This window comes from Giraffa tippelskirchi, chromosome 10 (genome assembly GCF_054371585.1).
Source record: "Giraffa tippelskirchi isolate mGirTip1 chromosome 10, T2T-mGirTip1v1.2.pri, whole genome shotgun sequence".
In the NCBI taxonomy this organism is placed as follows: domain Eukaryota; kingdom Metazoa; phylum Chordata; class Mammalia; order Artiodactyla; family Giraffidae; genus Giraffa; species Giraffa tippelskirchi.
The window spans coordinates 106,166,653-106,191,308 of record NC_137284.1 but is presented as its reverse complement, the minus strand read 5'-3'; the positions used below and the strand labels follow the sequence as shown (position 1 = coordinate 106,191,308).

Genomic DNA, 24,656 nt, shown 5'->3' with positions numbered 1-24,656 from the left:
GCTAAAAAGTTTACCAAGAAATGGTATCCTCACTCTTCAAAAGCTATTGGTAGGTGTGGGAAACTGATGGGGAAGCAGCCAGGGAAGAACAGGGTGCAGGAGCAGGTGCCAGGGAGCATGGGGTACCGAGGAGGCTAGCTACGTGGCCGAAGACAGGCTGGGAGCTGGAAAACTTCTTACCGTGGGTGGAGATGCCACCATTGCATTTTGAAGGCATTAGAACAAACAGAGGGGCACAGGAAGAGGCACAGAGCAGGAAAGGCATTCTTATTGGAGGGGATTTTACGGAAGGGTTAATGCAGTAGAAGACATGTAGGTCTTGTCTCTACTACCTGCTGACTGTGTTAGTGGATCAGGCATTAAATGAACTAGAACCAACTTGTTCATCTGAAAGTGGGGCTCAGAGTCAACGGACAGGCAATGTAGTGGTTCTGGGTCCAAATGTCATATGTATCCAAGACTAGTTCTGTGACTTTGGGAAAATAACTTTACATCTTTTTAAAGGGGGACAAAAATGGGGTCTGCCTAACAGGGCTGTATTTACAAGAGTTCCTGGTAAAGAGACAGTACTGGGTTATTCTTCCTTGTCATTATTATCACTGAGCACAGGTTATTTGAAGAATAAATGAGGTTGCATTTAAATGTGCTTTATAAACCAAACAGCTCTGAATAAATTGTGACCTGGTATGAATTATACTAGAAGCACAATGATTTTTAGAAGAAGAAAAACATATTGCTTTTGCTTTTTCATAAAACGAATTTCCCTTTTAAATTGGGCCAGGAAAATCTCTGGCCACAGATGCTCTTGAATTTAGTGTTTCAAAGGTGGTTCAATTGCAGAGATGTTGTTTTGGTCCTACAGGCCCACGTTTGACACACAAAAAATGTAACGATGATTTCAGCAAGGAGGAGACAGGAGTCTCAATTCAACAAGAGCTAGGCGTGATGAAACGATCAGGGGCCTGGGGACCTAGGGACCTGGCTGTCTCTCAGCCTCCCAGCATCTTCTTTCATGTCTGATATTCCCCCTCCACTCCTCATATCCTGATGCTGTCTGCCTCCACCTCTATTCATGAAAAGCAGTGTTGATAACTGTTTCCGGGATCTAGGCCAGCACTTCGCACAGCTGGCTTACAGGAACTCATGTGGGCAGATGAACCAGGAAAAGTTTTTAAACTAAGAGGTTCTGAATGTGGGTCAGAAGCACAGCCTTCTCCTCTCCTGAGATACTTTCAAAGCAGAAGGGGGCTGTTCAGTGGCTTTAGCTTCCATGAAGCTCATGAGATGAAGGATGGAGGAACATAGGAAAAGTTCTTCTGTTGTGGGCTCAACTGTGTTCACCCAAGAGAGTTGTTGAGGTTCTAACCCCTGGTCCTTGTGAATGGGAACTTACTTGAAAAGAGGATGTTTGCAGATGTTGTTAAGTTAGGATGAGGTTATTAGTTCAGTTCAGTTCAGTTCAGTCACTCAGTCGTTGTCACCCCATGGACCTACAACACGCCGGGCTTCCCTGTCCATCACCAATTCCCAGAGCTTGCTAAACTCATGTTCATCAAGTCGGTGATGCCATCCAACCATCTCATCCTCTGTCATCCCCTTTTCCTCCTACCTTCAATCTTCCCCAGAATCAGGGTCTTTTCCAATGAGTCAGTTCTTTGAATCAGGTGGCCAAAGTGTCGGCGCTTCAGCTTCAGTGTCAGTCCTTCCAATGAATATTCAGGACTGATTTCCTTTAGGAGGTTATTAGAGTGGTCCCTACATTACCAGATGGCCAACACTGAAATCAGATTGATTCTATTCTTTGCAGCCAAAGATGGATAAGCTCTATACAGTCAGCAAAAACAAGACCCAGAGCTGACTGTGGCTCAGATCAGGAACTCCTTATTGCCAAATTCAGACTTAAATTGAAGAAAGTGGGGAAAACCACTAGACCATTCAGGTATGACCTAAATCAAATCCCTTATGATTATACAGTGGACGTGAGAAATAGATGTAAGGGACTAGATCTGATAGACAGAGTACCTGATGAACTATGAATGGAGGTTCATGACATTGTACAGGAGACAGGGATCAAGAGCATCCCCAAGAAAAAGAAATGCAAAAAAGCAAACGGCTGTCTGAGGAGGCCTTACAAATAGCTGTGAAAAGAAGGGAAGTGAAAAGCAAATGAGAAAAGGAAAGATATACCCATTTGAATGCTGAGTTCTAAAGAATAGCAAGGAGAGATAAGAAAGACTTCCTTAGTGATCAATGCAAAGAAATAGAGGAAAACAATAGAATGGGAAACACGAGAAATCTCTTCAAGAAGATTTGAGATACCAAGGGAACATTTCATGCAAAGATGGGCTCAATAAAGGACAAAAATGGTATGGACCTAACAGAAGCAGAAGATATTAAGAAGAGGTGGCAAGAATACACAGAAGAATTGTACAAAAAAGATCTTCAAGACCCAGATAATCACGATGGTGTGATCACTCACTTAGAGCCAGACATCCTGGAATGTGAAGTCAAGTGGGCCTTAGGAAGCATCACTATGAACAAAGCTAGTGAAGGTGATGGAATTCCGGTTGAATTTTTTCAAATCCTAAAAGATGATGCTGTGAAAGTGCTGCCCTCGATATGTCAGCAAATTTGGAAAACTCAGCAGTGGTCACAGGACTGGAAAAGGTCAGTTTTCATTCCAATCCCAAAGAAAGGCAATGCCAAAGAATGCTCAAACTACCACACAGTTCCACTCATCTCACACGCTAGTAAAGTAATGCTCAAAATTCTCCAAGCCAGGCTTCAGCAATACGTGAACCATGAACTTCCAGATGTTCAAGCTGGTTTTAGAAAAAGCAGAGGAACCAGAGATCAAATTGCCAACATTCGCTGGATCATAGAAAAAGCAAGAGAGTTCCAGAAAAACATCTATTTCTGCTTTATTGACTATGCCAAAGCCTTTGACTATGTGGATCACAACAAAATGTGGAAAATTCTTCAAGAGATGGGAAACCTGTATGCAGGTGAGGAAGCAACAGTTAGAACTGGACATGGACCAACAGACTGTTTCCAAATAGGAAAAGGAGTACGTCAAGGCTGTATATTGTCACCCTGCTTATTTAACTTATATGCAGAGTACATCATGAGAAATGCTGGGCTGGAGGAAGCACAAGCTGGAATCAAGATTGCCGGGAGAAATATCAATAACCTCAGATATGCAGATGACATCATCCTTATGGCAGAAAGTGAAGAAGAACTAAAGAGCCTCTTGATAAAGGTGAAAGAGGAGAGTGAAAAAGTTGGTTTAAAGCTCAACATTCAGAAAACTAAGATCATGGCATCCGGTCCCGTCACTTCATGGCAAATAGAGGGAGAAACAGTGGAAACAGTGGCAGACTTTATTTTGGGGGCTCTAAAATCACTGCAGATGCTGACTGCAGCCATGAAATAAAAAGACGTTTAATATTATTTTGAGTCATTAAAGCATTATCTGTACGTGTAGCACCTGTGGTCTGGCTCCAGAACTAGAATGTGAGCACTTGGGAGGACATAGTTAACCAGGAGCCTAGGAACCTGCCATGTTCCCCCACCAGGGCTCAGACCAAGAAGTCTGCATCTTTAAAACCTCCCAAATGGCTCTATAGCTTGAGTTGAGATATGGGAAAACTGAGGTTTGGAGACATGAAGGGGTCCATGTCCTCAAAGCTGGCTCAAGACACAGCACTGCAGAGGAGTCCAAAAGGGGATGTTTCCAGAGAACAAGTGTGCTCCAATTTACCTGGGAGTGTATGTTGGGTCCTTGTGGCTGGGAGAAGTTATTTTTTAAAAAACTTTTTGGCCACACCACGTGGCAGGTGGAATCATAGTTCCCTGACCAAGGATCAAACCCATGCCCCCTGCAATGGAAGCAGTCTTAACCACTGGAAAGAAGTCCCAGAAAAATTACCTGTGTAAGACTCAGTTTCCTTCTCTTCAAAATGGGAATAGTGATTATCCCTGCTTCATGGAATTATGAGAATTCAGTGCAAAATGCAGTGAAAGTTCAGTATCTGGCCCTGGGAATAGTGGCCGTACACTGCCTGGCAGCAGCCCTGCCACAGTTACAAGGGAAGGAGCTGGGTGGAAGGGGACCTATGCTATTTTGCCTGTTAGTCCAACATGCCTCTCAGGATACTGTTGCGTCTTTCAATATTCTGGACAGTAATTACTATGACACCCAGCACAATCTTAGACCCAGAGTGAACTGGAGCAGGGGATTTTATTTTATTTTTTATATAAATTTATTTATTTTAGTTGGGGGCTAATTACTTTACAATATTGTAATAGTTTTTGCCATACATTGACATGAATCAGCCATGGGTTTACATGTGTTCCCCCTCCTGGACCCCCCACCCACCTCCCTCCCCATCCCATCCCTCTGGGTCATCCCATTGCCCCGGCCCTGAGCATTTATCTCATGCATCGAACATGGAATGGTGTTCTGTTTCACATATGATAATATACATGTTTCAATGCTATTCTCCCAGAACGTCCCACCCTCACCTTCTCCCTCAGAGTCCATAAGATTGTTCTATGCATCTGTGTCTCTTATTCTGTCTCGCATATAGGGTTATCGTTACCATCTTTCAAATTCCATATATATGCATTAGTATACTGTATTGGTGTTTTTCTTTCTGGCTTACTTCACTCTGTATAATGGGCTCCAGTTTCATCCATCTCAGTAGAACCGATTCAAGTGTATTTTTTTTAATGGCTGAGTAATATTCCATTGTGTATATGTACCACAGCTTCCTTATCCATTTGTCGGAGCAGGGGATTTTAAACTGAGACAGGAGGGCTTGGGAACTCTGGACAGTATCTCTGCATTTGGAACCCTGTTCATAGATATTAGAGCTAGGGTTTCAAGGTAATAGGTTGCACTCTTGAAAACAAAGGTCCTTTTTCCAGCCTCATGAGTGCCTTGCACTAAAGATGCTCAGAGTCCCCACCATAATGGGGGCCAACCTCATCTGGATCTTACACAGCAAGGAGGGGCTGTCTTCTCCCCCATGTGAGCATGCACTGGAAGGCAGGCTGTGTTCCATCCCAGGACTGTAAGTCAGGCTTGGAGGTTCAAAGATGCTGGTATTCAGTATATTTCCAAAATGACTTGTTCTAAGCTAATTTGTCTTCTAGTTTCTATACAAGTCACGAGCAAGAAACACTTTCACCTTCAGAAAGATGCCTTTTAACTTGAAGATCATTTTCATCATTAGAAAACAGAAACCACCAAAGATGTTCTCCCCTGTTAGTACTCAGGAGGGGGCACTCATATACATACAGTTTAATCTGCTGACAGATCTTGGCCAAAAATGGGAGTGAACAAATATCAGAACCACTTCTGGAGTATGTCTGGAGAGAAAAGCAAAAACAGAAAGAGTTATTTATTTCAAGGAATGGTTCTCCAGTTTCTAACGGTACTTCCTCTCCTCTTGGCTGCACAGTTTAGGTTTCTGGACTCTTCTTTCTCCAGAATCTGGGCCATACTACTTAACTCAATTTACCCCTTGTTCCTGTCCCCACACTCCAAATTCATTGCACCTGTGTGCTGGCTGCTTAGCTTGAAGGTCTCTCTTCCCCCAGCCAGCTAGCCCCATCTTCTTGTCTTCTCCAGCTCTTCCCAAAAGAATAGGCCCATCTTGGTCCATTCTACTCAGACAACATTCTTCTCCTCACTATCTTCAGTGGCTTTAAAAAAGGCTTTGAAAAATAAAGACTGTTTTCAAATAAGATAATTCTATCCTGTTAAGAGATAAAGACTAACAGGAGAGATGGCTTAGGAAGAAGGAAGGCCCCTTCTCTAGGGGGTGGAGGGGTGTAAGGGATGCAGATTAAGCCCCCCAGAGTTTCCTGAACAAAGGGATTTCAGACAGCAGTTTACATAAGACTCTAGCTGGGGGATAAATTAAAAACCCTGGCTTTTTTTTTTTTTTTTAATTAAACAGTGCTTTTAGAAGTATTGCAGTTCCTATGATGCTTTTCGCAGACAAAAGGAAAAACAACTGGGTAGAAAAAGTCAGGAACTGGCATTTATCAACAAAGAGAGAAAGGGAGACAGGTATCTCCTGCTTTTTTAATGTTCACTTCACGCCACCTTGATTCGATGAAAGACCTACGTTAGTATCTATTTTCATGAATTGAAAGAAATCCGAAGAGGAGTTTTCACTTTCATAAAAAAACGAAAGAAAGCAAAAAGCAAAAATAGTGTTCATCATCTGTTCTGCAGGAGCCAGTGTGGAGCCAGTGAGTAACCCCGAGCACTGAGAAGGGCCCCGCCCGGCTCCTTCCCCAGAAACCACACTGAACACTTCAGTATCAGGCAGCCATGGCTTTGAACGGTGTCTGTGAGCTTCTGTGCTAGATCTCCACTTATTGTGTGCATCTGTTAGCAAGATGAGTGTTAAGGTAGTTGCTGCTTAGCCTTAGGAAAGACTTCATAGGAATGGTCTACTTTTCGACAGCGGGGAAACATGTGGTAATTCTCACCAACCTAGAGAGTCCTTCAGATGGCTGTGAGTGGTACTAACAGTTGTCAGTATTCTGACCCTAGCAAAGGCAGACAAGTAACCTTTCCTGGCTATAAATGAGATATTTAAGGATCTTCGTGATGTTTGTACAACTTTCTAGAATGAGGAACAACCCTGACTAGTGCCCTCAAATGTGTGCAAGAGGTGGAGACAGAAGAGGCTGTCCTTGTCATCATGGAGCTCACTCTCTAGAGGAGCATAGGGGTGGATAATCCCAGCTCTTAGCATGCTCTGTTAGGGCTGCCATGGTCCAGGCATTAATACGGCTTTCTAGGAACTGGAGGAGGAGGCAAGCGAGAAAGGAAGAGACAGATGCTCCATGCTTTTCAACTCAAAGGCAGTTTGCAGACTTGGCTACAAATGTAATTCGTGGGCTCCACCACAATCTACTGACTCAGAAAGCCTGGGGAAGGCCTGGGAATTTGTGTTTTCATAGTTCCAAGACATTCTGATGCTCACTAGGGTTTGAGAACCACTGCTCTAGACTCTGGCTGAAGAAAGTGTGATCACAAACCAGAAGCATTGGATGTCATCCAGGAACTTTTAGGACTAAGAGTCTCTGGCCACACAGTTGACCTGTTGAGTCAGAATCTGATTTTTAAAATGTCCCAGGTGGTTGGAGTCCAGACCAAAGCCAGAGAAGCAGAGGAAGCACCCCTCACAGGGCTGTGGGCATATGAGTGGGGCTGGCATCTTGCAGGACATTTCAACCTGGCTGGAGCATAAGGAGCCAGGAGAATGTGGTGGACCATGGAAGGAAGGACACACTAGGATGAGCCTGGAAGGCTGCATCGTATGCTGTCTTGAGGGCAGTGGGGAATCCTGGGAGAGATCACATTGTATTTCAGAAAGACATCTCTGGAGGGGACATGAAAGCCTGGAGGAAGCAAGATGGGACAGAGCAACCTGTTGGCAGATAAAGACCCTAAGGCCTGGTCCTGGGCTTTCTAACCTCAGCACTACTGCCATTCAGGGCTGAATAATTCTTTGTTGTGGGCTGTCCTGTGCATTATAGGCTATTTAGCAGCATATCTGGCATCAAGCCACTATAGTCGGCAGCCCCCAAATGTCTCCAATTGTTGCCAAATGTCCCCAGGAGAGGTGATGGGGGACAGCATTGCCCCTGGTTGGGAACCACTGATGGAAGGTGGGAGGAGGGGGATGGTGGTGCAAAGATGGGATGTTTGGAGACCTGGTAACTGAGATGAGCAGTGTAGACACACTGTAAAACACACACTGGCATGCAATTATACCATAACATGGGTGGCAATTTATAGAGACACATTCTAAGATCCAGAGTCAGGTTGCATTTGAAAGTTTGAGTTACTTCTTTTTATATTTACTTTGTCTGAAGGTCTTGGTCTAATTAACCTAATGGCAATGCAGATTTTAACATGGATGATAACCAATACATCAAACATTTTATAAGGACAGCCTGATAATTACTACACAGGAGATACAATGGAATAAAATGCACAGCTGCTCACTGTCAAAATTCAGCCTGAAGGCTGCAGCTGTCTTTGACATTCCTTGTGCAGACATTGGATCTAGGGTGTAGGCAGAAGGTGATGTAACTTGTCTAGGGATCCCCAGAACTCCTTCTGTTATGACAGATGTTTTGATCATCCAGCCTTTTCATCACATGGTATGGGAAGGGCTAACCTCTTCTTACAAACTTGCCAGGGGAACTTAGATGGACACAGAGCAGCACTGCAGAGATCCTCACTTGCATATTTGACAGCCCCTTCCTTTCAATTCAAACCTTCCTAGACAGAGGCAGAATGGGAGCTGTTATTATCTCAGAGATGGATTTAAAACAGCACATCTGGCTGCATGTAATCCCATCTAAAATGAAAGTCCCAAATCTGAGCTGTCTGGGGCATAGGATTCAGGCAGCATTTTCATATTTGCCATCTATTTAGCCAACTTCTACTTGCATCTGGAGCTTTGCCCAGCGCATGATGTTAAATGAATACAGAACAATAAGCAGAGGTTAAATAAATGAGACTGTGGTGAATGGGGTAAATAGAGGCTCAAAGGGGGAGCATAACTTCTATTCTGCATTGCAGGCAGATTCTTTAACATTTGAGCCACCAGGGAAGCCCCCTTCTGTACATAGCCAACTTAAAACTGAATTTCTGAGTGATATAGTACTTTTAAACCATTGTCATGGATTATTTTTCTTGAATTTGCCATGCGTGCTAAATTGCTTCAGTCGTGTCTGACTCTTTGTAACCCTATGGACCATAGCCTGCCAGGCTTCTCTGTCCATGGGATTTCCCAGGCAAGACTACTGGAGCGGGTTGCCATTTCTTCCTCCAGGGGATCTTCCCAACCCAAGGATCGAAGCTGTGTCTCCAGCTTGGCAGATAGCTTCTTAACCACTGAGTCACCTGGGAAGCCCAGGGCAAGTTCTGAACAGTAGCAATTTTTAAAGTCTTTCCAGATGGTTCTATTGAGTAGATAGGTTTACCATCAGGGCCATTGGGTTCAGCTGTACAGATTGTACACTGCACAATTTTAATAGTCACACAGCCTGTGATATTAATGGTGTTTCCTGAAATTCAGTACTGAGGAGGTCTGGTTGAAAGCTATTGTAATGGTGGAAGGGTTAGAAACTGGGCAGAAGCTAAACCTGTATGGGTTTCTCACTTACAAGCCATGTGGAGTGAGGAAATTACTTAACCTATCTGATTCTTAGTTTTCTTATCTGTAAAATGGGGTTGATAACAAAAATATGCTAGCTACTTTCTGGCATTTTTGTGAGAATAAACTGAGGACATAACTCAAGTATTCTAAACATTTAGATGCTCAGTGATCTGCCAAATCCACAAAGACCCCCCCCCCAACCCCCCGCCCGGCTCCCCAGCCACAACACTTAACTCTTCCCCAGTCTGGATTTTCTGACAGGTTGTACTGAAATGGTATGCAACCTACTGTGTGTTTCTCTGCATTCTGGCTAGGTCTACAGTTACATCAGCCATCACAGTGGAGTTAACTGCAGCCAATATCCTCTGAGCAGTTTTTTAAAGACTCTTATTTGCATTTCCTGATTATTTTTTCTTTGATAGCTTTAATTTAGAGAGTAAATAAATTGCAGGATAATTTTGAGGAGCTTTTTTTTTATTGTTGAATTGTTCAGTTGATTTTTTTTTTTTTTTTTTTTGGCTTTTTGCAAGGCATGATTGGAATCCTGCCCCATGAATTATGCTGGCAATTTTGGTGACAGAAATGAAAAATCGTAAAGCCCTAACTAGTCTTTGAGCCAATGCCAAGGCAGCTCGTGCTAGTGAAGTAAACAAGGCCCCAAGAATAAATTTTTAGATGCATATTGAGAAGAGTTAAAAGAAAAATGGTATTATTCTCCAGTCTATTTAGAGTTCTGAAGGTGGTGGTCAAGGTTTCATGTGAAGCTTCAATTTCTTGTTCAATGTCTTAAGTGGATGAATTGAACCAGCTATGGTTGGCCTTTAATTACTCACTGAATTAAATAATAGTTGACGATGCAGGCATTATGATTGATTAATTGATTGTGTAGAAATGTCTTCCTGCTGTCTTTCAACATGCATCAGACTTGTGCATCAAAACTCATGTGCCCCTCTCAAGTAGGGTTGCCAAATACAATATTGTGCTGGACATACTTATACTAAAAATTATTCATTATTTATTTGAAATTCAAATTTAATCTTCTGTTTTTATTTGCTAAATCTGGCAGGCTGAGCCACAAGGAATTTTCCTCCCCTTTATTTCCATGTTGCCAAATCAATACTACTTTGAATGTATTGCATCAGGTGAAGGATCAGCTGGGCCAGCAGGGAGAAGCCAAGGATGAGGGCCATGTCCTCTCATCTCTGGTGAATGCTTCCTTCCTGCCAGAACTGCTAGCATCAGGGGAGACACTTCTTCAAAGGTTTACCTTTCTGCTTCCTTTTCATCTGGGGCTGAATGACCACCAGGGCCCAAGTCAAATACTTGAATTAATAATAACCAGTTTGAACTAAGCATTCTGTCTGTTGAATAAAACTATGATTGCAAAGAGGAAAAATTAGGGGAAAGGAATAGTAATGGTGATGATTTTAGCTAGCATCTGTTGAGTGCTTGATAAGTCCCAGGTATGATACTGGGCACTTCACACACATGGACTCTCTTAGGTCCTGATACCTAGCTTTGAGAAAGGAATGCTGTCATTGTCCCGATCTCACTGATAGGGAAACTAAGGCTCAGCCTAGATCACATATTTAGAAAGTGATGGAGCAGGAGGCTACAGTCTCCTCCAATATCATCTGCTGGAGGGCAGCAATTCTCAACAGTGACTGCCAGAGGATATGTGGCAATGCCAGGAGACGTTTTTGGTTGTGGTGACTACTGGGTGGGGGTGGCATCTAGCGGATAGAGGACAGGGATACTGCTAACATCCTACAATGCCCTGGGCAGAATCCACAACTAAGGATTATCCAGCTCCAACTGGAGGTGAGAAATGTAGCTGTAAAGAGAAGGGAGGAGAAAAAAGAGAAAAAAAGAGGATGAGGTTCATTTTCCTACTTGAGTCCCAATTCAACTGTGGAGTGTTGTGGGCTTGTGTCAGGAATAGCCCCTGGCCTTCGGAGTGGGAGAGCAGGGGCCAGAGGGAGGTAAATATGCCAAGGACAATGCTGGCATTCTCTCTGTCAGTTGCTTACCAGAGCTGGGGATTTCTTGACAATCTGTCTGGCCTTCTCAAGTGTAAATTTCCATGCCTCCTATAAAAATAAAGTTCGACAATATTACAACTTGTATTCCATCTTTTCTTTTTCTTGATTTCCAAAGTTAGGTTTTTTAAGTTTGTAACTTAGCAATAAACGCATTATTCTATAGCTTTCTGATAAAATAACTCACAGGATAGCAATTTCACGTTAATAACTCTCTTTAATAAGGGATTTGCTTTGTGCCAGATGCTACGCTAAGTGCTTTGCAAATATTATGTTATTTAATCTTCACAGTATCTCTGAGAGATATGACCTTTTTACAGATGAAGAAATTGAGATGCAGAAAAGCTAAGAAATTGGCTGTAGATCTCAGAGCCAGTGTCCAAAAGAGACACCATCTGAACCTTTGTCTTCTTGCCTGCTATGCTAAGCTCAGTGACTTGTCTTTGGGTCTGAAAGCCCCAGTGCAGGAGGTGCAAATTTCTATTATGGTTTCCTTTTTGGTGGCCCTTGTTAGCTTAAAGTTCATTCTCTACAACATTGAGGGTGGTGTTCCTCTGCCTTAATTATGGGTCCCCTGTTTCTCTGCTTTGGAAATACCTCTTTGCATTTGGGGCCCATCTCAAGCATCTACAGAGTCTAGCACAGTTCCTGATACATTGTAGGTGCTCAATAGATATAGAAATAAAAGTGAAAGAAACATTTATGATATTGTGCCAAACAAGGAAAAAATAGGTTATCAGATTTTGCACATACAGAGAAGAAAAAAACCCTGCAAATGTGCGCGTGTGTGTGCTCAGTCTACTCTTTGCAACCCTGTGGACTGTAGCCTACCAGGCTCCTCTGTCCATAGAATTTTCCAGGCAAGAATACTGGAGTGGGTTGTCATTTCCTACTGCAGGGCATCTTCCTGACCCAGGGATCGAACTCGTATCTCCTGTGTCTCCTGAGTTGGCAGGTAGATTCTTTACCACTGCACCACTTGGGAAGCCCCGTGCAAAGAAATATGCCATAATAATAGTTGGTGATAACTTTTTCCTAAATTTTCAATAATGAGCACAAATTCAGCAATAAATGCATTTTTAAAAAAAGAACTCAACACACATTGCCCTGTTGCTTGTTGAAAATGATCTGTTCCCAGTACAGGGATGTAGTGAGGACCCTGAGATCTGGGGGTGAACGGACACTCCTGTCTTCCTGAAGTTTTCGTTCTGGCAAGGAGGCACCAGGAACAGGTACAGTAAGCACAGTAAGTGGAAGTGAGATGAAGCAGAGAGAAGGTCCTGGCAACGTCTTTTTAGGAAGGGCCATTTGGATTCCTTTGAGAGAACTGATCTGATTTTAACCCAGCTCAGTTCTCTAGGGAGACCAATGTTTACTGAGGAATAAAGACAAGGAAGAAAAAGGAGGAGAAGAAGAAGAAGTGATAAGAGTTTTGCCAAGTACCTTCTGACCCTTTAGTGCTGGCATAACTGCTGCTTCTGGGTCCCCGCTGGAACGCTGAGGGCAGATGTGTATGGTCTTGGCTTAACAGGAGCAGCACTGTCTCCCACAGTTAAAGTGCACTAATACCATCATAAGAGAAATCATGAGTGCTTTTAAAAGATGCTTTTGGTAGAATGGATAAACAGAGTCCTGTTGTATAGCGTGCTAAGTCGCTCAGTAGTGTCCAACTCTTTGCGGCCCTATGGGTTGTAGCTCGCCAGGCTCCTCTGTCCATGGGACACCCCAGGCAAGAAAATAATGGAGTGGGTTACCATTTCCTCCTCCAGGGAATCTTCCCAACCCAGGGACTGAATCTGCATCACTTATGTCTCCTGCATTGGCAGGAGAATTCTTTACCAACTAGCGCCAATATCCAAAAGAATGTGAAAAAGAATTTATTTATATGGATAATTGAATCATCTTGCTGTACAGCATAAATTACCAGAGTATTGTAAATCAACTATACTTCAATAAAATAAGTTTTTAAGAAAAGAAAAAAAAAAAAGATGCTTTTGGTAAAGCTAAATCCTAGGTATTGGAAAATAGTCACCGTAGGATATAGTGGAACACAGATATAATAATAGACCGCAAATTTCACCCAAAGGTCAGACATGCCACTATTTGATAAAAAATTAAAAGCAGAGGAGCTCCCTCCATTTGTCTTCCTACATAATAGAAATGGCCCCAAAGCCCCATTTGTCCTTTTCTCTTAACTCTTCTGTCTTCCACTGGAATTATTTATGCATTTACTACCTCCAGTGGGCAGTCAAGTCCTCAGGAACAGCTTCTTTCAAATTTTGCTCCATTTGTAAATTAATTTATGCTATTAAATTTGGGAGTGAGGAGCAGCTTGTCCTAATAAATGTTTAGAAAAGATCAGGAGTAGATCAGTGAGCTTCTCCCTACCCCTAAACCCCCTCATCAATGCCTGCTCCTTGACAATAGAAAAATTTCACGTCTAAAAGCATCACTTTATGTCCCAGGGGGCTTCTTCCTTTGTGGGAGCTTGTCACTGCTGTCACAGAGTGATGTGAAGAAAAGGCACTTTCTGTAATTTTCAAATCTACTGCTGCTATAATTGACAGCAGAGAACTTGATCACTAAAAATTATTCCCTGTAGAAACTCATGTCTAATAATACTATTTTTCTTTATTTCCTTCACTCCTGAGTATACCAGAATTCAACTCTTTAACATCACAGAACCTGAGAAGGACCAGTTTGTGACTGTGTCCTGTCTAATTCGCCCACACTCCTGAAATGTTGAGGGACATTGTATTGAGATCGGGAGCATCCTGTGTGCACTGTATTCTCTCCCTGTTTTCCCATCCTTGTCAATACAGTGCAGTGTGCTTTGGCTGAAACATCTGAATGTTTGGGAAATGTCTTTCCAAATGGTACTCCTTACCCTGAAGTGGCTCAAACTCTTGAATATGCTAATATGTGCAATGGCTCTCCCAGCAGGGAATTTAGTTAACAGATTTCCCAAACTTTTAAAACTTAACAAAAATTTTCTTTTCTAGCACATCTATTAACATCTCCAAGGGTGGGAGTAAAAGCAAGGGTTTTTGTGTCAAACATGTCTCATTTGAATCTAAATAGAGTCACTTACTGGCTCTGTAACTTGGGACAAGTTATTTATCCACGCTAAACCTCGGTTACCTCATCTATAAAATAAGGATAATAGTAATTACTACTTAACACTTTCTACATTGATAGTTTTACCAGTTTGCTGTCATTCTTCTCTCCCAGGATACAAACTCCTTGATGAGAAGTATTATGTGTCATTCACTATTACATCCCTAATATATAATTCATGGCACGACACAGATACTTTATAAGAACTTGTGGAATGAATGAATGAATGATTGCACAGAGAAATGACTGGTTGAATGAATATTTCTTTTTTCTTTCATTATCAATCATACGCTCGAGACTATGCTTGTCCCTAGGTTACATGAATTTCCACACAGGTGCATAGGTGCTAGGCATACAGAGCCAGAGCTCTTTCCCAACCATGTGATCCTTCACATTAAATCATGCACATGCCATAGGAGCTAAATTTGTCATTCCCCTGAGCCTTGGTGATATTATCTGGCTTGTGTTAAAATTTCAGACTTGATTTATTCTTGGACAACAGCATGACAATGGTGGGAAAGGTGCTGGAATTCAGAGACTTGGACCATGTGCTCTGCTTGCAGACAGCCATGGTTAAATAATATAATCTCCAAGTCTCTGCTATCTGTAAAATTGGATGTAAAGACTCAAAGATATCTGTTAAAGCTATTTGTTTGCTTGTCTTATAGATAGGCAAAGGGGGCAAATTGTAATCAACATGAAAATGAAGATAATTGTTCTCTCACCTTGGTAGCATTTTCACTGTTGGCAATCTAGCATTTTTAAGCCATTGTTTCTAAAGCATGAGGACCATGCTTCTATCTTCGGGAAAACTACAACTTCAGAATGGAGGTGCAACTGTAATCAGTGATTGGAGAGAAAGCTGGGGAATAGATTGTGAGCCGGAAATAAAACTCTCCTGGCTGGAAGCCATAATGATGTTTCTGACTCACTGAGAGCAATCATCTGAGCATAAGCAGATTCTCCATCAACAATGAGGGGCTTGGTCCTGGAAATACTCATTTGATCCTGCAATTTGTTATGGTCAAATCCTTTCAATTTCTCATTACTTTTCCCTTTGATTGCGGTGTTTCCTTATTTCAGTTTCAAATCTCTGTCAGAGTCTCATGAGTGAATTGCAGAGGAAGCCATTACACGGGCTCATAGAGATATAAGCCCTCACTCTAGAAGCTTATAGTCCAAAGAACCATGGATATGTATACTGCATTTTTTTACTCAAGGACTTGGAAAATTCCAAGGACAACATGACATGGCTCCCTTCCCACATTTCCCAGTTTTATGACTCCGGAATATGTGAAAAAATGACATCAGTTTATGTCATTTTCTTCTTCTGGGGACCAAAAAGGGAAAAAAAAAGAGAGAGAGAGAAAGAAAGAAGAAAGAACTGTGAAAGTAACTGAAAAACACCACCACTTTTGAATGCATTCCCTTATGCTGTTAAATATCTTTTCTTCATACATATTTTACCATTTTTCCTCTTTTTCTTCTCCTGGGCCATTTCAGCATACCTATTAGTATCATTTGTACATTTAGTCACACTGTCTCTATCCTTTTTCGCCTGGAAATACCTTTTAAAAAAGTCTTATTTTAAATAACACTTTTCCCACCCCACAACTTTTCCTATCATTTCCTGTAGTTTCCAGAGAGATGTGTGTTCCTTGCCTCTGGTTTCTAGCAGCTACACACATTCCTTGGCTGATGGCCTCATCACTCTGATCAATGCATTTGTTATCACAGTCTTCTCCCATGCTGATCCTCCTGTCTCTCTCTTATAAGGAACTTTGTGATTACATGGGCCTCATCCAGATAATCCTGGATAATCTCTCCATCTCTAGATCCTTAATTTAATTATACTTGCAAAGTTTTTTTTTGATTCTGAGGATTAGGATATGGATCTCTTTAGGGAGGCCATTATTCTGTATACCATACTGCTCATTCAACAAATATTTATTGAGAAATTAATATACGCTGTGAAATGTTCCGGGCTCTGGGGAAGTCACAAAGAATTTAAGAAATAGATCAGCCAGATTATCTGCTTTCATGGAGCTTATACCTTAACAGAAGGGGCAGACATTAAATCATAATTTTACAGTTATTTATCTTATTGTACAACTGTTTCATTACAATTATGATAATTTCTAGAAGCATGGAGAGCCATGAAAGGAGAGAAATCCTAGAGGACCTAACTTAGGGCATCAAGGAAAACTTCTTAGAAGAAATGATTTCTGATCTGAGCTCTGATGTGGGTGATTAATTAGGTGGAGATGAGGGCCAAGAGTGGAAGCTGAGAGACTAGTTATTAAAACTTTAAAACTCAAAGTATCTTTTAGAACTGTTCAAATTCACTAGGATCATTAGCTTTTCTTGAGCTAAGGGAAGAAAGCATATTCTCAAGAGAGATACAGTTGCCATTATTTTTTAACTTCTCAAAAGCAGGCAAGAAAGGTTTACAAATTTGAATACCATTTAAGTACCTTCCTTGGAATTATCTGATTTCTTCTCCTTATCAGAAATCAAGGATAACTTAACATTTGTGTTATTAGTGCTGTCCACTGAGGATTCTTGAGATCTCTAAGAGTTTAATGATCTCCAAATAAGACATAAAATTTGAATCTGAGTAGACATAGTCTCAGGAGAGGGCACTGGCACCCACTCCAGTACTCTTGCCTGTTAAATCCCATGGACGGAGGAGCCTGGTAGGCTGCAGTCCATGGGGTCGCTATGAGTCGGACACGACTGATCGACTTCACTTTCACTTTTACCTTTCATGCACTAGAGAAGGAAATGGCAACCCACTCCAGTGTTCTTGCCTGGAGAATCCCAGGGACGGCGGAGCCTGGTGGGCTGCTGTCTATGGGGGTGCACAGAGTCGGACACGACTGAAGCGACTTAGCAGCAGCAGCAGCAGCAGCAGCAGACATTCTCCAAGCTTCCAAATGTGGGCTTAAACTGAAATGCAGCTTGGAATGTCTATCAAATCCCTTGAAATGCTGGGGGAAATGACTGAATAGCAGACTGTACATCCAAGAATGGTGTTAAATGCTATTCTCAGTTCTGTTAGAGTTTTCAACCTTCAAGTCTTCAGGGAGCGATTTAATTTAGTGGTCTCTGATATTTACAGCCTTTCTGTTTCTGTGATAATTTCTTGTCTAATGACCTTCAAAGAGTTTTGTGGAGGCAAAATACATAAGAGTTTGATGGAATCTCATTTAATTTTTACTTTTTTAATTACGAGAAAAGGATCATCATTTCTCCCTATATTTTTGGCCCTTTGATCTTTCTCTATAAGCCATTTTTTTTTCTTGCCGTGCTTGCTCTGGTTTTTTTTTTTTTTTGTAAGAGCTCTTTGAATCATGGAGAAAATAATTCATAGTGTGGCATATTACAAAAATGCTTTCCCAGTTTGCCATTTGTCTTCTGACTTTGTATATGCCAGGTTTTTCACCAGTTAGATGCATTCATATTCCCCTTTGCGACTTTGGGATCACAAATTACGAATAAAATTACTTAGGTTTTTCTTCTTTTATGTTTCCATTCTTTATGACTCAAACTTTAATTCATTTGGGATTTATTTTACCTTGAAGAATAGACAAGTATCCACCTAAATTTTATTCCTAAATGGCTAGTCTTTAATCCCACCCATTTACTGAATATGTCAGTGTTTTGTAACTGATTTGAAATGCTATTTTTTTAATCAAAAACAAAAATCTCAAATGCATTTGAGTTTATTTTTAGACACTATATTCTGTTCCAATTTAAGCTTTTAGGCTGACTTTTCTGCATCTAGATGGTTATATTCCCCTGTAATTTATCTCATTGCTCATAATTTCCTGAGATGTTTAAAGAGGAACTTTAGAAACACTGTCAAGTAAACAACTCCACAACCAACAATTTACTTGAATTTTGACTTCTCATCTATAAAATTGGGATAATGGAATAACTCTGCAATTGTATGAGAGGATTTTCAATGATGTGTGATAAGTACTTAGTCCAACTTCTGGTGTGTTACAGTCACTCAAATTGTGGTTGTCAATTACCTTTTATTTTTCATCCCCTAATGTGTACCTATCATACAGTAGGGGCTTAGTAAATGTATATCATGAGAATAACAGAATGACTGTCCATGACTTGAAAATCTATCAGTGTCAGTCAAGACTTTTTCACCCTAGTACCATTCCTGGCCTCAGTTATCAAAGATATGTTTGTCTTCCAGGAATGGCATTAATTTACTAAGTGAGGTAATTTGGAAAACTTTATTAAGTCTTCCAGAATATTAAGGCACACAAAAACTGTTCTTGGATGTACGTTCTCTTCAAAAACAACATTTGATTTTCTAATGGTTTGCCAAGTCACAGTTGAAGAACAGCTATTACTCAAGAAGGAAATTTCCTTAACCTAAAACTCTGATGATCACATAATTGGCTCCTTTTTTAATTTAATAATGTGTTTTCTTCTAGACCTGGATTTGTGAGAAAACACTCACATACTATACAGAGTTAGGGTGGAGAACAGGAGAAGAGTAAATACAGCAAGCTGGGTAGGTTGACTAAACAACTGAAGGAGAAGAGAAGCTTGATTTTTTTCAATTTAGTTCAGGTTTTGAGCTACTAGTTTGCTAGAGCTGCCCGTGGTAGTAGCCATGGAGGCACCAATGCAACAATGATGACAGAGGAAGTAATTTCCTTTCCTTGTTTGACATAGAAATTCTGCCAAACTGAGAACACTTAATTCATTTTTATTTTATATGTACCTGACATAAAAAGTCAAGTCGTAACAACACAGATAGATTAAAGAAATTTGCCCAAACACACACACCACACACACACACACACACACACCCCATGTTGAAAAAAAATGGAGCTCAGGATCAGAGATTATCTTTTATTGAGTAAGAACAAAGGATTAATTGCTGGTTACTAGAGAACATTTTGGTTTTAAATAGGGGAGACTCTAAACACCCTCTTGCCAACTTGATTTTAGTGCTCATTCATGGATTCATTTTATTTTTTAAAAATGTCACCATTTATTGAACATCTTCTTGATCCCAAGAACTGTGGTAGCCTCTGTTCTGTGGTAGCCTTTGGAGGTATATTCTTATGTCTCCAAAACTCATTCAAGTTGGGGCTCCTATTATACTGAACTCTAGGTTGTTACAATAGGAGAATAACACAAAGATGCATTTCTGGGAGATAATTATGTCCTTGTTCAGAAGGGAGGAGTGGAAAGGACAGAATGGATGCCCATGATGAGTCATCTGGAAGATTAGCGGCAGGAAAGCCCAAGTCAAGATAGATGGATCAAGACATCCTTTTAAAAAAAATAAAATAAAAAATACTTTATTGCTAAAAAATGGGATCAAGGCATCTTAAGGATTAGGTTTGGTCTGTTAAAGAGATAAGAAGATGCACGGGAAGTATAGACACTAGCTAGTTGGGAAGGAATATAGCAAGAAGGCATTACTGTCCGTCCTATTTCGTAGAAAGAACTGGGTTCAAATGTAATCCATTCATTCAATACACATTTATTGGGGAGTGTGCCAACCTCCTATACCGAGAACAAGCAGTGGGGAGAGAGAACTGGCTCAGGTATAGTCTCAGCCTGACAATTATAGTCCAGCAGTCAATCTCACAGCTCCAGACACATAAACTAATGACTAACATACAAGCTGGAAACTGAAATGCTAGCTGTTAGGATATAGCTGTTAGTATCATGGGGACAATGAAGAACAGAATCTAATCCTCACTGGAGTAGGAGCATAGGTGTCCAGTGGTTTCTTGAAGAAGGTGATGACTGAACCAACTAGATCTTAAAAGATGACTCAGGGAAAGGGCAGCACAGGTGCAGGGGGAAAAAGAACAAGGTTGGGAGGTGAGAACAAGCAGGATGTGATGGGAATGATAAGTGCTGAGCTGCTGCAGAGAAGTGGATGAAACAGTTCCTCCAAGAACAAGGCTGGGGCAGTAAGGACAGGCTAGTTTATGGAACTCAGGCTTTGTCTTGACCTTGATGGATGGCTCTGAGGGATTCAAGCAAGAAAGGGAGCATTGTCAGATTTGCATTTTGGAAACATCCCTTGGGTGCCTGGATTTGAGGGTTTCAAGGTGGGAGGTGGAGCTATCATTTACAAAGTTGATGCAGGACTCCACCCTAGAAATGATTATTATTGTTGTTCAGTCGCTAAATCATGTCCAATTCTTTGTGACTCCATGGACTGCAGCATGCCAGGCTTCCCTGTCCTTCACTATCTCCTGGAGCTTGCTCAAACTCATGTCCATTGAGTCAAGGATGCCATCCAACCATCTCTCATCCTCTACTGCCCCCTTCTCTTTCTGCCCTCAATCTTTCCCAGTATCAGGGTCTTTTCCAATCTTTGCATCAGACGGCCAAAGAAATGATAAGTCCCTGAATGAGGCAGGCAGAATTGAGGATGAAGAAGGGGAATAGACTAGAAAGAACCATTTAGAAGGGTGAATGCTGGTGTCAAAACTGAGATATGCAATATGGGAGGAATAGCTGATGTGGGGAAAAGATAATAGTCCAGTTTCTGACAGGTTATATTCAAGCTGTCTTTGGGACCTACAAAAGAAGATATTTATCTGGCAGCTGTATGCAGTGGCTGAAGCTCTGAGAAAAGTCTTGAACTTTGTTTGTGAGACTTAATAACAAGAGCAAACGCTTTGTATGTTTATAATGATCAGTCACTATTCTAAGAATTTTCACACATGCCAATTTGTGTAGTGTTCACATTAGCCCTTGGAGGTAGGCTCTACTCTATTCCTCATTTAACATATGAAAAAACACAAGGCAGTTAAATGATATACCTCAAATCACTTAGCAAGTACATGGTGGGGCCAGGGACACTGATCCCCGCAGGATGGCATCGGGCAGTCTGTGCTTAACTGCCAGGCTGTCCTGACTATAATTACCAAGAGAGAAAGCCCAGAGTGAGCAGAGTCCTGGCTTGGTGGGTCCTGGTGCTTAGGAAGGGAAGGGTAGCCTCAAGGAGACAGAGTAGTGCAAAGAGAACCAGGAAAGAGCAGAGAAGTTTCTGGAAGGGAGTGGCAAGCAATGTTAAACGCAGAGGATAATGGAAAATAATGATCCTGGATTTGATGTTTAGGAAGTCATCGGTGGCCTTAAAGAGAAGTGTTTCATTAGAGTGATGGGGCTAGAGGCCAATCTGCAGTAACTTGGGAAGCAAATGGGAAGCGAAGAAAATCTCTCCTTCTTTAAAAGATAGCTGGAAGTTGCTGCTGCTCCTAACTAACACTTATTAATGCTTATTACAAGCAAAGAAAGCACCATCCTAAAACTCAATCTCCTGCCCCACTATAAAATACATATATACACACTTATAGGTATGTATGCATATCAATACACCTGGAGATATATATTGAATTGTTAAATACTCACAACTACCCTATGAAGCCTGAGTATTATGTCCACTTTACAGATGAAGAAACTGAGGCCCAGAGCAATTGAGCAACTTGTTTAAGGACAGATAGAGAGTAAGAAATGCAGCCAGGCTTTGAGCCCAGGTGGTCTGGCTCTAAGATCTGTGCTCGTAACCACAATATTGAACTACTCCTCAGTTAGAGAAAGGAAAAAATTAGACAGTGGCTGGAGAGGAATGGGAGTCCTGGGGTTTATTTTTATATTAATTTTTGGAATGGGAGCAACCTGAGCTGGTTAATAGGTATCCTCCTTTTCCTCCTTGGGTGTAGGTAACTTCAGTGCAATTTGGCCCAATTAGCAAACTATTATGAGAAAATCCATAAAAAAGGAGGGAACTCTAAATATATTGTTTCTAAAACCTTCAGTTCCCTCAGCCCTTCTAAGAGGTCTTAGCAGTGGGGGTTTGGAGACTTAAAGCCCATAAACAGAGTTTGTTAATGAATCCATGAGAAAAGGGGCAGAAGTCAAGGAACCAAGGATGAAGCTGGGGGTAAATGGAGACATGTGACTTTGGGTATCTGGGAAACTACCAGATGACAAAGAAAAGGCCAGCAGCAGGAGGAGAAACGATATTTTCAGGCTTGTTGATGGCAGCTTTCAGGCTTGGGCCAACAGTTTCTACCCTTCAATGCTCATCATAAGTTTTGCAGAAGTGCAGCTGCTCAAATCTCACCCCAGAAGTACTGAACCAGATGTCCTTGAGTGGGACTCCACACATATTTCTAAAAACTGCTTCATGTTCTAAAATCAGCTAAACCTTTTATACTCTAGTATGTTCCATTAAGACCAGATAAACCCTCGCAAGGGAGGAAGTAAAGCAAATACATGTTCAGAAAGGCCCTTTCCATCTTGTTTTTCATTTAACAAAACTTAAAAAGCACCTACTATGTGTCAGGCATTGCACAGTCCTGGAAACATGATGGTGAGTGAGAAAGACATGATCTCTATCCTCAAGTGCTATAAAAGAAACAAAGTGCTGTGTGAGAGCTCGAAGAAGACCTTCAGATGGAGTGTGAGGAGGGACATTGCAACAGAAAGCAGAAGGAGGAGAAGTAGCTGACTGTGTAGAGAACTGGAAGGGTTCTAAGCCAAGTACCTAAAAACAAGGGCTCTGAGGCAGATGTAACCAGAAGCCTTGCATGTGTAGTCAACACCTGCTGCACCTTGAAGGTAGCCATCTCCACTCCTTTCCAGGGAGAGCCCAGCCCTGCTCTGCTGAGCTTTCGGTTCCCCTTTGCAGCCTCTGTTAGAACACTTGTCTCTTCGTCAGAGTTTGTTTACAAGTCTGCCTCCCTTGTAGAATCACTATTTGCATCGTGACTGCCTGCCTCATTTGCTGGAATACTGTCCTACATAATTCACTCTCTATAAATATTTGCTGCCTGAAAAAAATCATTCTGTAGAAGCTACAGGACTATAGGCAAGTCTTTTGATCCTCCAGGTCTCAGTGGACTTATCTATAAAATGGAGGAATCATATCTGTCCCGCAGATTTGTGATGGTTAAAAGAGATAGCTTATTCAATGTGCCTGGCAGTGGGGCTAGCACACAGTAAGTGCTCAAGAAATGTTTGTTGAGGCATGGCTGACTATGTGAATGACTGACCAAATGATTTAACCAGTAAGGAGAAAGTTGGGATCCTTGTGCAAGATTCTTAGAACTTTAGCTCTTCATAATATTTCCATTAAAACTAAAACCAAGAGATGTTTACTTTCTGATATTGAGAACTGGCTACTCTGAATGTGCTGCATAATCTCTGCCAAACACACATGTGCTGATGTGAGGAGTTGCAGGTCTGAAGTCTGAAGCCCCAGGTTAAGTTCAGGTTCTACTCACTAGATATGAAACCTAGGTCAAGACCTTAAGCCTCAACTCCAAAATATGTTTAATAGCTATATCTATAAAATAGAGTTTGGTCCTGTGATACTATCTAAAGTTGGAGACATCAGTGCACACACACACACACACACAGATGGATAGATTCATAGGTTACATACATACATACTTTACTAAATTCTCCACCAGGAGGATCTAGAAGCAATGTCATTCCAGTAACAACTTGAATACCCAGCAACTAGATCTTGGTTTCTAAACACCATTTTCCAATAAAAGGAACCAAGTCATCTTAGAAAATGGTGAATTTTAGGGATGGGGCAGAAAAAATACATGATGACAATACAGTACTCATCTGGCATTACCAGAAAGTAAGGAAGTTTGAAAGGAAAAGAGGAAAAAATGAAAGAAGGAAGACAAGCAAAGGAAAAAAAAAAAAGAAATGGCATTGTGTTGAAAAGGACACAGGGCAATCTGAAAGAGATCCTAGTGGCCAACACTGAAAAAAATCAGAGCAAGAAAATAAGTAACAGTACTGGATTATAACCCAAAGTATAAAATACTTACATACAAGTCTATATTGACATAAATGAATAACTGAATAAATAAATAGGGAAGAAGAGACATATCTCTGTAGAAGAATTTCAGATAATGTATGTAGATAGATACTCCCTTCTCCAGGAGGTAAGCTTGGAGCCCCCATTCTGTTAGATTTAGTGACTCAGTTATAAAGAATAAAGAAAAGGAAAAGGTAAAAATAACGACTTTCCAGTGAGGAAACCTGGCAAATGCCACCTTAACCAACTGATCAAGGTTAATATCCCCCTGAATATAGCATGGGTATCATGTATCCCTGATAAAATGTGATGACAAGGGCACTTAGCGTCGGTGGTTTTCCTTCCAAAAACCTGTAAGTCTCTCTACTCACAATAAACACATCAGACAAATCCCAATTCAAGGGACATTATACGAATATACTTAATCAGTACTCTGAGAACTGTCAGTTCAGTTCAGTC

General features: G+C 41.3%; 1 protein-coding gene across 1 annotated transcript in view; it reads right to left on the bottom strand.

The window, feature by feature from the left end:
• Nucleotides 1–24,656, bottom strand: part of AOAH (acyloxyacyl hydrolase) — a 176,446-nt gene that overhangs the window by 107,312 nt on the left and 44,478 nt on the right. The window contains exons 5-6 of the mRNA XM_081534203.1: nucleotides 11,228–11,287; nucleotides 5,303–5,373 (exon numbers count right to left, since the gene is read on the bottom strand). Coding sequence (XP_081390329.1) covers nucleotides 5,303–5,373; nucleotides 11,228–11,287 — 131 coding nt within the window. The remainder of the gene's footprint in view (nucleotides 1–5,302; nucleotides 5,374–11,227; nucleotides 11,288–24,656) is intronic.